This window comes from Branchiostoma lanceolatum, chromosome 10, assembly GCF_035083965.1.
Source record: "Branchiostoma lanceolatum isolate klBraLanc5 chromosome 10, klBraLanc5.hap2, whole genome shotgun sequence".
Lineage (NCBI taxonomy): Eukaryota > Metazoa > Chordata > Leptocardii > Amphioxiformes > Branchiostomatidae > Branchiostoma > Branchiostoma lanceolatum.
In genome coordinates this window covers 6,658,633-6,674,151 of record NC_089731.1, presented here as the reverse complement: position 1 = coordinate 6,674,151, position 15,519 = coordinate 6,658,633, and the positions used below count along the sequence as shown (strand labels likewise).

The 15,519-nt window shown below is 41.5% G+C and overlaps 1 protein-coding gene across 1 annotated transcript in view; it reads right to left on the bottom strand.

Moving 5' to 3' along the window:
* Nucleotides 1–15,519, bottom strand: part of LOC136442907 (solute carrier family 7 member 14-like) — a 35,545-nt gene that overhangs the window by 14,068 nt on the left and 5,958 nt on the right. The window contains exons 2-3 of the mRNA XM_066439927.1: nt 6,880–7,170; nt 3,371–3,808 (exon numbers count right to left, since the gene is read on the bottom strand). Of these exons, the coding sequence (XP_066296024.1) occupies nt 3,371–3,647 (277 nt within the window). The 5' untranslated portion in view covers nt 3,648–3,808; nt 6,880–7,170. The remainder of the gene's footprint in view (nt 1–3,370; nt 3,809–6,879; nt 7,171–15,519) is intronic.

The following is a 15,519-nucleotide window of genomic DNA, read 5'->3' as shown; positions in this document are numbered from 1 at the left end:
AGTACGTTTAAACTACAAGCGACATAGCATGCGCATGGAATACTAAATCTATATGCGATGAGCGCCTAAAACCAAGCGGATGGGACGAAAATTCTTGAAACAAACGTAGGTAAGTACAAGCTACATCATCATTTTAGAATGTAGTCGACTTTGACATGTTGTCCGAAAGAAATCCCTGCCTTACATACGCTTACTGCCGTATAATTGGCCAAATCTAGCCCAAATCTACATAAAAGTGCTTCTGACGTGTTTCTGGGCCAGGGGCGTGTTACCTACGGAGTCATTCAGTCTGTAGGATTAGTGGCTACTGAATGGGTTTAGGAGAAGCTGCCTCAAAGGCAAAGGAATTAAAGAATCAGCGATGGAAAATTACAATCCGCTACAGTCATCGTTACAGGACAGGTTCCCAAAAGCTTGGCTTTTGTTTTGATCATTGCTGAAGGGCATACGGAATGCATCCAAATTGTGGCAGACAAAACGATAGAATATCCCCATTTGGAATTCTATTAAGTCTCAAATTTTGCGTTTACGGCACAATGAAAATTAAAAGGAAACTAAAGAATATGTCATTAACTTGAAATGCGGTACAATTCTTCCACAACATAAACAAGAGTAATAGCCTTCAAAAGCAGGCAATTCAAGGTGAACGTAATCTATATTTCTATACATTTGCTTTCTTTGATCTCCCGAACTACTCATGATGCCAGTACAACTGTAGGGAGCGGAATTTGCATATTTCTTACAAGAGTCCTTTATTTCTGAGTATTTTTTTACTTGCGGTTCCAAGTCCAATTTGTTAATGCCAATGATATATATAAAAGAATACAAAAACCGACCAGTGAGAAAAAATTATTCCCAACATTGCTTTGCAGATTCATTGAATCAATCATGTTACCTACTGGCATGATTTTAAATCAATTACACAATGGCCTCAGGGTTAAGGGTGTCAGCATCGCAATTTTAAAAGGTTGTAGTTATCTGTGACTGTCAGATGGGTGATGTTGAATTGATTTATGTTGCTCCAATCCCCTCAGTCGGTTCTGTACGTGTTTTTTGATGAAATTGCTCGCTGTAAGTGTATCAATCAATATGGCCTAGGAGAAAAAAATACCTTGTTTCCGGTTACGATCCTGAAAAAGATTAGGATCGGAACCTATATGGATTCCCTTCTTTTTCCTTTCTTTTTTAGATTTCGAACTGATCCAAGAAATACAGTTTAACAATGTAGAACTGGAATGCATCAGGGTATAGCTATTTTCAACATGATGGGATTATACAAATACACATTGTACAAGCAGAAGTATATTCAATATACGAATCAAGAAGTACACTGTTTACACCACATTCCAACATCAACTGTTCGAGCCTTAATCTGTTAACATGGCGTGAAATATAGGTCTGTAAGAATATTTGTAAGATGATTTGGAATCCACTTTGAAGTTTCATCACTCAGATGTCATATCGAAACTCTTTGGTCCCTTGCTGGCGGTCGACCCCAAAAAGGGTAGGTTTGGCAGGTTTTTGCTACGGTTGGTCAGGCAACCGGAAACACAACATTTCATTTCCTAGGCCTAAGCGAATATTGGTTGTAGAATCGCGAGGTAGATCTAGATTTTTCTCATCAGGACTATAGCCATGGCTGGAGGTGTAGTCTGTGTCCTGAAGTGTGATTTCTTCATTATTTTTAAGGCGATCGACGGTGAGGAATCCCCAATAGATTCAGGCCTTCATTAAGATGATCCTAGGGGGCCCTGGGGTTTTAAGACCTTATCAATAAGGAAACGTATAAGGAATTCCTACGTACACTTTGAGACGGTAGCACCTTCACCAAATTACATCCTCACACTTTTATAGCTCTCTGAATCTCTCTATAGATAGTAGGTCAAGCTAGAACTAAAGCTTCAGCAACTGTCTGCTAATTTAAAAAGACGCAATCACATTTGTCTTCTGATTGGTCTACTGTATTTCAGGTGATTCAATATTTTTCATGGCAAGTCAGTCTATAAAAATGCAATGTTTGAATCTAAATGAAATAAAATAAAAGCAATTTTGCTATTGACAACATGTATTATGACATTGCAACAAAATGGCCCAGGCTGTATATGTAACACATATTACCGATAAAAATGAATACTGCGGTTAACGATGGTGGTCATGCGTTCGTAAAGTCACGTGTTTGAACTAGCGGATCATTTGTCCTGAAAATGTTTATGGAGACGCCATTTTGTGTCAAATGTTAACTTTACCATAATATTGAGGTCAATTGTTTGCATTGCTAGGCATCATTTTGCTCAGATTTCTTAAAGTCCGTTTTCCTGCTTAGCAATAAAGCAATGCTAAGCACGGGAGGCTTACCGGTGACGCATGGCAAGCGTTTCGATAAGACACGATAAAGCACGGAAATAGAATCTGGTCATTCCGGCTAGGAACGTTATTCCGTGTTATCCAACTCGCATCGGTCTTATCGGATGCGCGGCAAATCGTCCCCGGGACTGCCGTAATGGCCATTAAGGGCCCGTCTTTGGCATTACTAGGGGATATTCAGGACAGTTGAAGGACTTTGCTGATCGCTCAGAAAGACTCCTACCGTCCACGTCCAAATGATGAAGACGTTTCGAGATTTGTATGGGACATCGAAAGTCGTGTGCAAACTACTCTCTGAGCCTAAGAAATGTTCAAGTGTCCCCTTGGAGTATCTTTATACATGCAAGTTGATGAAGGTTTGACTTCGAGGCAAACTATATTTGTTACGAAATGGATCACTATAAATGGACAAAAGATATCAGAAGACACTGATTCATAGGTATTCGCTCTGTATCAAATCCTTCGAATATAATGGTTCACAAGGGGACGTTTACTTCTGCATGGTTGCGCGGAAAAGATGAGATTGAAGTTCAAGAGCACACAAGTTGTCTTTTGCTCGGTTGCGTGGAAAAACTCATAAGTAAGCGTGTGTATTCATGCGAATTGAAATTTATCGATCCACTGGAGGAAATAATGGGATTTGGGGGAAGAAACTAAGGAGTCTACGTACGTCACATCTACCTTTTATTGGATAGTTTGTTGACTTTGAACTTTTAGACTGTTAGGCTAATATTGGTTAAGTGACAAATAGTGGCTATAGGATGTTTCGTGACGCTATGACGTAGTAGAGCGTCCGCCAAATTGATTTTAGACAAATGCAAAGTCTAAAGTGAGAAATGTTCTTAATAGTTGGTCTATCTCAGTCTAGACGTGTCGGTTTTTGCTTCTGCACAGCTAGCGGTCACCAGACAAGGAACGATTATTTCAATTAGTTCATACACGTTTTAAATGACCGGACACCATATTGGATCTATCCAACACGAGTCGTGACGTCACGGACACTCACCTGACAGAAGCGATGCTACAGCGGCGATGGCGAAGCTCATGACGACCCCGGGGCCCGCCATGTTTCTGGCCACCAGCCCGGAGACCACGTACATCCCCGTCCCCACACAGCTCCCCACCCCCAGAGATGTCAGGTCACGTGTCGTCAGACACTTCTGGAACTTCGTCGTCATGGGGATGGCCTCGCTCTCGATCTGAGAGTCCAGAGGCTTGGTCCGGAACACGCGCGTGCGCAGTCCCTCCGCCATCCGTTGTGGGTTAAAGTTCCTGATACCCATTTTTGCTCCTTTTCGTAAAACAAGCAAACAAAATCAAGTTGTACGAAAGTCTTAAAACCTGTGTGCGAATTCTTCTGGCCCTTTCTCTTCTTGCTCCTGGTTGGTGTGTACTTGCCTTGCGACCACCTGGGTCTCTTTACGCGGGCGGACTAGGCGACAACCTGCAAAACAAGCAAATATATATGAGTTACAACTTAGTCACATCATCCTATATACACTAAAACAATCCATGAAAAGGGCACAGCTTTATTTGAAGAAGACGAATCCGGACCAAAGGCTCTCATACATAAGACACAGTTCCCTGTGGGAGAGATGTATAAACAAGAACATGTAAGCTAAAACTAAACAGTCTTATCCTAGCTGTCCAAAACAATCCCTTCAAAGGATTTACTCATATTTGACGAGAACTATAAGGGACTTAATGTTGTCAGCCTGAAAACCAATTTCTCGCATAAAATGACTTGACGGTGACCCTTGCAAGCCTCTAAGCAAGCAAATTTGAATCACTGTCAAACAGGTTTTCCCTGGCTACACCAAAACAGTTACTTTCGGCGGCTTCGTTATATTTGAAGAGGACGAAAAGACACTTAAAGCCGTAAACCGAAACCCAATTTGAGTTCGGTCCGCAGTGACGCCTACTTCGATATTCTACCATGTAGCTTTTGACATTTCCAACAGTAAAGCCTCCGCCTACGCTGACACCTGCTGTCCATGTGATAAAAAACGCTCAAAAAGTTGGAAATTTCGTCTTTGATTCTTGTATAACTAGCTATAGTGTTAAAGTCTACATGTCACTGAAAATCATGTCCATTCTTCAATGCAATGATTCCCCATTAAGAATGTGTATATTTGTGAAATACGCCAAATTTCTTTGCCAGTTTCAAGTAGCGCATTCATGGTGAATTTTCAGATGGACAGGCAACCCTTGTTAATTGACCAACCAATTAACTAGCCAATCAACCGACTAACCAATTGTCCAATTAACAACATAACCAACCAACCAGCCAACCGGCCATTGAACATTGCTTAGTCCATCATCCTTCGTCTACAAGACCAAATGCAGATTATTCAGTATAACAAATTCACTTACTGGTCTCTAATCTCAGCTACATGTATGTTCATATATTAAAAGCTTGGACAGAGAAAATGACTCGTGAATAGAGTTTTGTTGCTGAGATTGTTTGTGAAATTCTGCAGATCGATCTTTCATCTCTTGGGTGCTTCATCTTCGTCTGCTAGGGCTTGGAACATGGCTACAGCTCATCGCATATGGCGTGTTCACTCTACGTACGTAGAGTTTGTCAGAATATTGATGCAGCAAAACATTGCAGTATGCCGGGTGTTTACAATCTGACTGGACACTTGCTCGTACGTATTTGTTCAAAGTATGTGAATGGTTAATAGCTAAATGGCTGGCATTGCTACTGCAGTTTATGACTATCATAAATAAGACCTCTTAAAGTATGCAAAACCTCAAAATCTAGGTCACTTGGCACGTATCTGCCGTAACTGATCAATGAACGATGTAAATCCATGTAAATCTATTGTCCCTATACTGTCAAATTTGATGTAGACCACAGTTGATCCTACCATCTATCTGTTTCCAGGCGTTATCAGCAATTCTTTCCTGTAGAAAGCTCTTCGTTATGAATTCCACCAACGTAAGAAGGCTTAGGTTAGCCGAGATCTCATTATCTGAGATGCAGTTGTACTCATCTAAAGTGGACAAGTAGATAGCCCGGAGATAGGTCGTGTTGTAACACGCTGTGTTGTCCTGTGTTAACGTTGTACAAAGGAGGTTATTTTCCTCATTGGTTGTACTTTGCTATGTTGTGTTGTACTGTACTGTGCTGTGTTGTACTATGTTATGTTGCTGTGCTGTGCTGTGATGCGCTGTGATGTGCTGTGTTGTGTTGTGCTGTGCTACGGTGGGTTGCATTGTGCTGTACATGTCTTGTGCTGTGTTGTGATTTACCGTGCTATGTTGTGTTATGCTGTACAAGGCTATGCGGTGCTGTAGTACGCTAAATGCTATACAAATTAATACTATAATAATTGCTATACTAAATTTGCTGTGGTTTGCAGTGCTGTTTTGTCATCTGCTTGTCTGATGATGTAGATGTGCTCTGTTTTGTTGTGATATTCATATGACCTTTCAAAGTCATTGGGTGAATCCCTTGGGGTCTGGTGCTGTCAGATAAACAGACAACGATACGGTACTTCCCTCCCAAAATTCCCCTAGATATAGAGGTTAAACTCAGGTTATAGTATTTTTTCAAGCCAAGCTTCAAGTACACTAGCTATATCATTATCATTATACATATTGTATTTTGCTGTAGGCATTTGTATTTATTGACAATCGTATACCAATATGTTTCATCTAATAACCTATTTGTTTTAGATATGTTTCCCCAAAATGATGACAATTCTGCGTTTAAATTCTAGTGAATAGGTCCTGTATTACAAAGACCGTGAAGTAGGCAAGTGCAATCTTAGAAAAGAAAGAGAAATCACACATTTTATATTTCAGTGTATGGAATTTTGCGCTTTGTGAGCTGGATATGTGAATGCCGGTACATTACCTGGCATCAATTATGCATCCACCCCGCACAAATTGGCCTTTGTTGGTCCGTTATTCAAAGGGTCGGTCCGGGAGCATTGCAGCTCGCCTGCCCTTCATATCATACCATAGAAATCCCTTACAATATCTCTCCTTTGTACTGCCCCCCTACACGTTTTCTCCTACGTTTAGAGGCGTTCGTCATACTAATATCTTGGAGTCTATAACACACCCATGTGTTGCGAGTGAACAAGATTTTGCAAAATGAACATTTATCACATTTATCGCTCTACAACACGCCGCTCTTGAAAATAGCAGAGAATGAAGAATCGCTGCTGTTACCGGTACCGTTCTTGCCCCAATTAAATTTCGCTGGTAGCCTTATGAACAGGTATCTTTTATCATCGACACAGCGAGAGCAATCTACACTCATGGGGCGTTAATTGCTCGTAATGCATACGAAATACGTTGCTTGCAGAAATTGTTGACCTTCGAATGGTTTTACGATATAAAACATAGACCAATACACTTCATTGCTGTTGGTTAGGTTAACAAGATTTCTTCAGGGTTTGCGAATCAGCCGCACCTATTTTGTACAGATGGGCGATTCAGACAGGCCTGCTACGTTAACGACATACATTTGAAATATCAAAACTAAGTATAAGAAAATACCTCTTTTTCGAAAGATTTGTCTCCTCCTTCGAAGGACAGTGTACTACTGTGCCGCTTGCTCCTTCCCAGGGTGTTACTAGGGCCTGCTATCTGCTCGTTCCTGGCTTCATCTTTTCAAAATGTCGTCTGCAGGGTTCTGTTCGTAGGTTCGTGTTTGGGGACGTCGTTCCGAGTCGCTCAGGCGGTTTACTGCCCGACGTCGTGCCGTTGTCTCAGAGATGCCGCTTCTCTTCTCTCGACCCTCAACGCCGTACACCCGCCGGTCTTCCCTCACGCCCTGCGCAAGGGATGCTGGGAACGGACAAAACCAAGGTTAAGATTATTATGGGCAAGGTGTCCGCGGGGACCACTCGTTTGACGTTGGAGGGGTGGTCTGGTTACAGGAATGTTCATGATACAGCTGGAGTGCCGCGACTATCGGTTTACAGAGCTACGTTGTTAAAGCGTGGCGTCCAATGGATGTTATCATTCCTGTAGGTCAGCGATAGTTGTGAGGGTAAAGCGCCCATGACGTGATAACTCAATGCCACGGTCACGGGGAAATGGTTATGCCTGAATCCTAGCAATATATCTATTCATATACTTATTAATATGAATACTTGCCATGCAGATAATGTAATATTGTTGGTATACAATAGTACCCTATTCAATTACATATATGCAATGTTGGTTTTGTCAGATACAAACATGAAAATAAAACAGATATTCAGGTAAAAACAACACTTGGCATATGCAGCTTGATGTAGCCCGAAGCACTCAGTGCGTTCATGTGTTGATAATGAGAATGAATATCAGTAATATGTAAGTGAACGGCGTGTGCTTTGGTACGGCGCGCATACATGTAGCAATGGAGACTAGAGTTTTGGGGCATAGAGATTATGATTCTTCATATAGATACCGTGGGCATACAACATAAATAATGACACATACAATACGTTTGCCACATAATAGATGTTAGATTGATAATGTAATTAGAATAAGGGGTCGGGCTGAGAAGTGCTCAATATGAGTGTAAGTGTGTGAATACTAATCATAAATAATTAATGGTAATATGAGGTTCATTGCAAGTTCATGCCCGATGACTGAATGTAAATACATACAACATGATGGAAATGATAGGATGATAAATACAATAACAGCAGCATTCTTCATTTTCTGAACAAATATTCTAAATGAGGTAATTTCTATCTAGCAGTGATACAGACGAAGCCACTTAATTGCACATCGGATAAACGCACACTCCATTTAATTGCACCGAATCCCAAAATCCCAGACCGGTTCCCATTCACTGCATTGTTAGTGACTCCGCATATCTGCACCGCACATTGTCACCAATGCCGGATAACTGCACCAAATTTAGAAAAAAATCCTCGACAAGTTAACTAAAAAGGTGCTCTAAAAATCGGCAAACGTCGTACAAATGAGCCGATACCTGCCGGTGTAAAGGCGCAATACCGCCAATATGTTTAAAACTGTTTTAGTAACAAAAGAAGGCGGTCTCCATTGACAGTTTATATGTTGATAGGAATCATATGGGAGGTCCCGGGCGGGTCACGGGGTGGGTCGGCATTAAGACACGCACGCCTACCAAAGGCGGCATTACGCTTTGGCAGACAGCATGCTTTACTCAATAAAGATTGGTCTCTTCCTGTACACTGTCTTACTGTGAATGCATTCTAGTTCGCGGGAATTTGATTTCGCGTCGCGGCATCGCTATTGTCACATACTACTGCAATAATAAAAGACCGGCGTCTTTACGTCACATTCAGTCGGAAACCAAACAGCGACTCGGCAATGTCTATAGACGCGTATGTGGACATAGCAGTCGCTTTTGATGGTGCGCTGCTGACGTGATGGCAGAGCTGAATCCGCGTCGTAGAAACTTCCTGTATTCGCCGGAACGAGGTGTACGCGGGTTCGGCTCTGCTATAAGGAGAATGATCTGTCACTGATCAAACTGGAAGTATGAACTCAATATTTTGCTGGTTCTATGAGGTAGGGTAGAGCAAGAACTGTTACGTTAGCTAATAAGGTCAAGTAAGTCTCGACTCTGGGGCGTTATCCAGCATGTGAAGAGAAAAAAACATGGTGGTGCGGTCCAGCTGGGAATTTCGCATAATTGCACCAGCCGGATAATTGCACCAAAACCTCTGACAAATGGGTGGTGCAGTTAAGCGGATTCTACTGTATATTGAATGTCTGTTAATGTACAGAATTTATTAGCCATATTGCTAAGCAAAAAAATGAACACTGCATAATATCTAAAGCGACGAAGCATGTGATTAGAAGGCGTGGTAGGTACCGGTTGAAGTGCGAACAGCTCGAGTGCGCATGAGCCATGCTGTGACACAAGAGACGTCAATCTACTGGTACGAAGGGAAGCTGGTCTATAGTGGAACAAATCACAGGAGACCAGTGCAGGTTTGAGCGAACATGTTTCCGTATAAATTGGCGTCAAACAGGCTCATATTTTACTAATTTCAGTGGACTAGTATTATAATAACTTAACTTAATAGTATTGCAGTGCTAGCTCAATAAAAGAGATGTATAATAGATGATCCTCTACTAGACTCATCCAAAGTATTAGGTATGTTTTTGTTTAGATGTAAGATGAATTTAAGATCCCCAAATCATTCCATTTCCCCCCGATATATTCTCTCCAATGCCACTGATCTCAAAATCACGAACAAAATCAAAATGCAGAATTCTAAACGTTAAGAAAACAGCTATCATGCACGAAACGTGGTGTCACATCGGAACATATCCCGCCAAATATCGAGCCACATTCGCGCCAAAGTCAGCTGAAAGTCGAATGCGGGAGTGTTCAGTAATCACACCTGTGTCACAGGCAGAAACGGGGCTGAAGTGGCTCAGCGGTGTTCGTCACGCGTGGGTAGAGTTAAACACGAGCGCCATGATGGCCGCTACTACCGGCTGTCATGCGGAAAATACTATTTGAATTGACGAATGTTGTCGTTGTTAAGACGCAAGAAATGAGCACTTTCTGTAAAATTACTAACATAATTCCACCAGGGTACATTATTCCGTCACCCTGAAAATATATGTCTAAACAGATCTCCAACCCAACGTCTCCCAGCATAAGTGCACTCCTGTTTATCGTAACTGTGCATACCTGTGGGTGCTGCACTAAAGATCTCTCAAACCCACCGTTTTTCAAAGTGGCGTATTTATGTACCCTGGCGGATTAATGTTAATGGCGGTTACAGTGTACAAAGCCAATTTCATTTGTATCCACAGATGCAAGAAGTTGATCCGAGTATGTGTGTATGTTATCTTATATTAGTTGCATTAAAATTCTGTTTACGTATATACCTGATTCCAAGCAGTATATGTATACGACTTGGTCTATTATCCCAGGCCTATGACCTATCCCTAGCCCCTTGAGGCAAAGAAATCACTGCAAATGCCATTCATTAATTAATAAGCGACATAAACGCCTATCTCTAAGCTCAACTGCCACAAAATTATCGGTGACATTATAATTCATGATACAGCAAGCTTGACTTTCCAATCATCCACTGTTGTCTTATATGGTAAAGTACTCGTCACTTCAGTTCATCAAAAAGCCATTTTCTATTCTTGTTGTCCCGCCAAACCGCAAGGGGAATTAGATAAAAGCGTGGACTGTTTCATTAACATGCAAATGTGCCGCAGCAGTGAGGGGTACACGGAGTCAAGAGCGACACAGACGGACTTGCGGCATGCATGACAGGAGACTAATGTAACATTAATCTATTCAACGCCATCGGGGGAAATTTTAGGAAGACATGCTTCTGTTTGCAAAACGCGAAAACGACGCAAAGTGAGCACTGGATGTTTGACAATTTTTAAAAAACATAAAGAAATACTATCTTTATGACGAATAAAATTGTTGTCCTAATTTGGATAAGATATGACTTGTCGGTTGCATTTATGTCCTTGGTGTCAACCTTACACGGGTAAATCTTTCTTAGGAGTCCATTTCCTTTTCTAAACATATTATGAGCACTAGTATCCAGAACAAAAGATCTAAAACGGCTGTATCCAAGCCAGAAGGCCCTCTAGTTTCCAAGCCAGAAGGCCCTCTAGCTTCCAAGCCAGAAGGCCCTCTAGCTAACGTCGTATCATCGGTGGACCTTATTCAATGCATAAAAGCACGTTATATCATTGTCAGGACTGCGCCATTTTGAGGAAATCGCATTTACAACCACAATACAACTTCATCGGGTAGTCATTGGGGGCAATGCCTGTCGGTGGATTGTATGTATTGTCGCCGTGTGGCACAGATGGCATCAGGCCCACCTATACCCATCTGTTACAGGAACAGGATCTAACGCTTACTAACATAATTCCACCAGGTCACATATCCGCCACCCTGAAAATAAAAATGCGTTTTAGGAGATCTTCAATGCAGCATCCCCCGGTATAATGTACTCTTGTATGTCTTACATGTGTAAGTGTGCATACATGGGGGATGCTGCACTAGAGATCTCTCAGACACACTGCATTCCAAAAGTGGCGGATATAGGTAACCTAGCGGATGAATGTTAATGGTGAATGCTCTTCAACTGCGTCAATTACTTGTCCAGACGGACATTCACAATTAATGTCAATAATAAATAGATAATACTAAACATACGTTTTCTTCAAGAGATTAGCAGAACATAGGAATCTTACTTCCAGACAAAATGTCAAATAGTCAAAATAAATTTTTCGTGATATTTTACAGAAATAGCAGTTACATAGTCTGTATAACGCAAACTCCAGCTGTCCGGGGGTTTCTCTCCCCTCCCCGCGGGTTGCGAGGCGGTTACAGGGTGGCGAGCGGTCACAGGAGGCTTGATTGAATTCAGGCTAGCTGTTACAGAATATTAATGAAATTTTGTTACATATTCATCACTTCAGACACCAGCCGTCTGGACAATTTATGATTCATGAATGCCACCGGACAATTATTTTGAAAAAACAAACATTACAGAAGCAAATCAAACACATTGTACATTCATACTCACTGTATGATAGCTAATGGAGGTAATAAAGTATCCAAGTACCTCATTTGTTTAAAGGAACAAGTCACTACCAATATGTCGTATCAAAGAAATTGTTTTAAATGTTTTTGCCACACTTAGAAATTGATCACCCGTGATATACTTCAAGCCTAATCTAAATAACCTTCCGAGAAACGGTTAAGAAAATTGAATCCTCAGCCCCTAAAGTAAGTTACAAAACCGTCATGGAGTGTTCAAGGAGTATCCATTTGAAGCAGAAATGATTCTCCACTGCCGTCTGTTAAAAATAGTCGTAATGAGTAGTCGAAAAAGACACGACTCACATGAAGTAGTCTCTAAGAATATCTGCAATAGCTCAAGGCACATAAACTGTTAACGAGATACCTATTTTTGTCATAGGCGTAAGAGCACGTGTGTTGACTTCTAACTATCTAAGACAGAGGTGGGAGGGGGGCATATTGATGATGAATTCGAAACTGGTCACCTTTCTTATTGGGGTCAACATATACATTAGCGGCTTCTTTGTCTGACACAATTTTTCATAGAGGAAAGTGCTTCTGAAAAGATACTCAGTCTGGTAAAATAAGGTGATGTGACCTTCATTTATCTTCCCAAAAAATGGTGGTCTAGAAAGTGAACTTTGTAAGGGTATTAACCAGCTATATGAGAACATGCGAATTCTTAATTGATGCAAAGAACCCAAAGTATGAAATTATCAATTCGTAGAAAATAATGATTATTGTAGTATCACTTAGGCACCGACTTGTTTGATGGAATTAAGAAGAAGCTTAGAGAATGTTATGAATCATTTGAATGATACTTATTACTCGTACATTTGGCAAATTTGTATCCGTGGTACATCAATTATTTGCGTCAGCAGGTACTCCAAGTGTTCTATAAAACGCGGATGTAATATTCATTTCATTTTCCATCCATGAGGTTTTGCGTTTTTTCTAAGTGCAAATGAAACGCCCATCGGTCATTAAAATATGTGTGCGTCACTCCACCATATGGTAGCTCCCTGGAGGTTTGATAATTGAAAATTGGGCATATTTGTAATTACCGTTAATCTGAGTGTATCCTTTATGCGCCCGGGGTTTTTATTTCCGTTTATTACACGACTAGAGAATGCCTGGGTTGTATTTAGATGCAGATTATTGGGGGAAAATGCAGCTACACGCTGTGGAATATGCATATCATATTCAGAAGCCTCCTGTCACGCTTGTGGCGCGTTGCAATCGTTGAAATAGGATATGTTCATGCATCGCTCGAACGATAAGTTCTGGGTAGCAGCAAGACATGGCCTAGAGCTTTAGACTTAGTGGCTGGATGATGAACTAAGCAATAAGAGCAACCGATCAGAGACTACTATAGACATTTGAATAGTTCTGGCCATCTTCTGTCACAATTTCCCCCCCGTGATTTTTCGATTCCATCTGGTTAACTTCTAGCTTCTATAAGTGCAGCAATGTGTTCAGAAGTTTGTGATCATATTTTGTTCAATCCTTCACTTGTCTAAAAGTCAAATAGAAATTTCATTTGAAACACTGCTGGGCTTTTTTTGAGAGCGGGTTTACGGAACAGAGAATAAAATCATGTGAATTGAAACGGCCAACCTGATACCAAGAACAGCAAGAGAAGCACTTCGGAGCCGTGAAAAGCGCGAAATAGGCCTAACTTTCAAACCGGAAAGTTCGTTCAGGACTAAGGACAGAGCCGGCTTCAAATTGTTTTATGATTAATGGCGCCAGAACAGCCTAAAATCTCAGACTGCTAAAGAACACCAATCTAGAGATTCCTGCTTTTCGCTCGGCACGTTAGTTAAAGGAGAAGTGTTCTAGCCTGAGTACCAGCCTACGTATACGTAGTGACCGCTGGCTCAATTTTTGTCGCTTGCTAACCGTGGTTAGAAAGCGACCAGAATTGAGCCAGCGGTCACCAGGGAGGCTGGTACTCAGGCTAAAAGTGTTCACCCTTCAAACAAAACATGCAAAGGTCGGCGGAGATGTGATTTGTGGCGTTGATCAAGACGAGCCGCGTGTGAATCTGGTTAAGAAGCTGGTTTCCTCCGCCCGCACTCCGACTGAGGGAGGCTCGTGACAGGAGAAGTAATAGGATTAGAGGGACATCTTCCGTTTCCTCTTGTGTGTGAACAGGCTTCCCCGGAAATGAATTATTACAGGAACGTACCATACAGAACTGGGGGGGGGGTGTCGTGTCAAACAGATGTTGTTGTTTTTTTTCAATCGAAGGAATATTTTTACCACTCAATTTTGGCATGTTTACACGATTCAATGCGACGCCTGAAAGTTTTTATTGGTTGTGCTGGCTTGCATCCAAATTTTGTTCCACGCCCCTTTGCTGGAATGGACAAGCCCTGAGAGACAGCGGCGCCACAAGCCATGGAGCAATTTACAGCTGGCCTTGCCCTTGGTGCTGAACGAACAATTTTATGCTAAATTCAGGTCGATTACACTCTTGACGCAGCTTCGGAATGGCCTTCTTGTTTTCTTAAACCCAGAGCACGATCAAGATCGTCAAGTAAAAAGATTTAATCCACTTCGTTGTGAAACGGCTATTAAAAAGCAGGATATTTAGAATATCAGAAGGCTCTAGTTCCCTACTTAATACATAAAAATAAAAAGTAACAGGAGACGGTAATTTTGCCCTGCATCCCCTGTACCCTGTTTTTGATTAGATGGACCAGGCCTCAGTGACCGTGGTACCTCTGCCCTTGGTGCTGATCAAACAGTCCAGTGTGAGAGTCAGTTTTGTTACACGCCTAACGCAGCTCCAGAAGGACATTTGTCATCATGCTCATGGTCTGTGTCGAGGGCATAACCAGGTTACCATCCTCTAGTTCGTAAACCTTCACCAAAAACGAACCATTTAGAGTATTGGAAGGCTCAAGTTCCTTACTTATCACGTAATAGAAAGGTAACAGAAGAAAGCAACGACATAGTATGTCATCCCGTAAGCACGTCATATGATGATGAACAGAATACTAGTAATGTAATTCAGCCCTTCGCCCCTTTACCATGTTTAGATGGAGCAGTCGTGAGTGACAGTGGCGCTGCAGACCGTGTAACAGTTTACAGCTGGCTCTGCCCTTAGTGCTGAACATAACGTCTAATGTGAAAGTCAGGCCTTTTACATGGTAGACGCGACTTTGGGAAAACGTCGTTGTTATTCTAAACCAAGGGGTATAGCAGCCGTCTTGTCTTAAGTCATGATGATGTTATCCTTTGATTTGTGGACGTGGACGATCTTCTTGTAAAAACAATGGCCATGATGGCAGGGCTTTTTAGTATCAAAATACCCCTGTTCCTTATTTTTGAACTGCAAAGATCCCTGAAGATAGCCAGTGAGGGGGCATTTATAAGCATCAGACCACATTCGTCTTTTTAAAGCGACTCACATAAGCCGTAAACATTAGAGTTATGAGTAGGGGTCGTTGGAAAAATATATTCCTAGGTTTAATGGATTTGTAATTCAATTTCAGATACGCCCTAATTTCTAGATTTATTACTTTTCTTCCTCAATAATTCTCAACTTAAGTAACACACCTTTATCAACTTTATAATTTCTACGTTATCTTTAGTGTGTTTTTCTGTCATCATCAGCTCTTTGA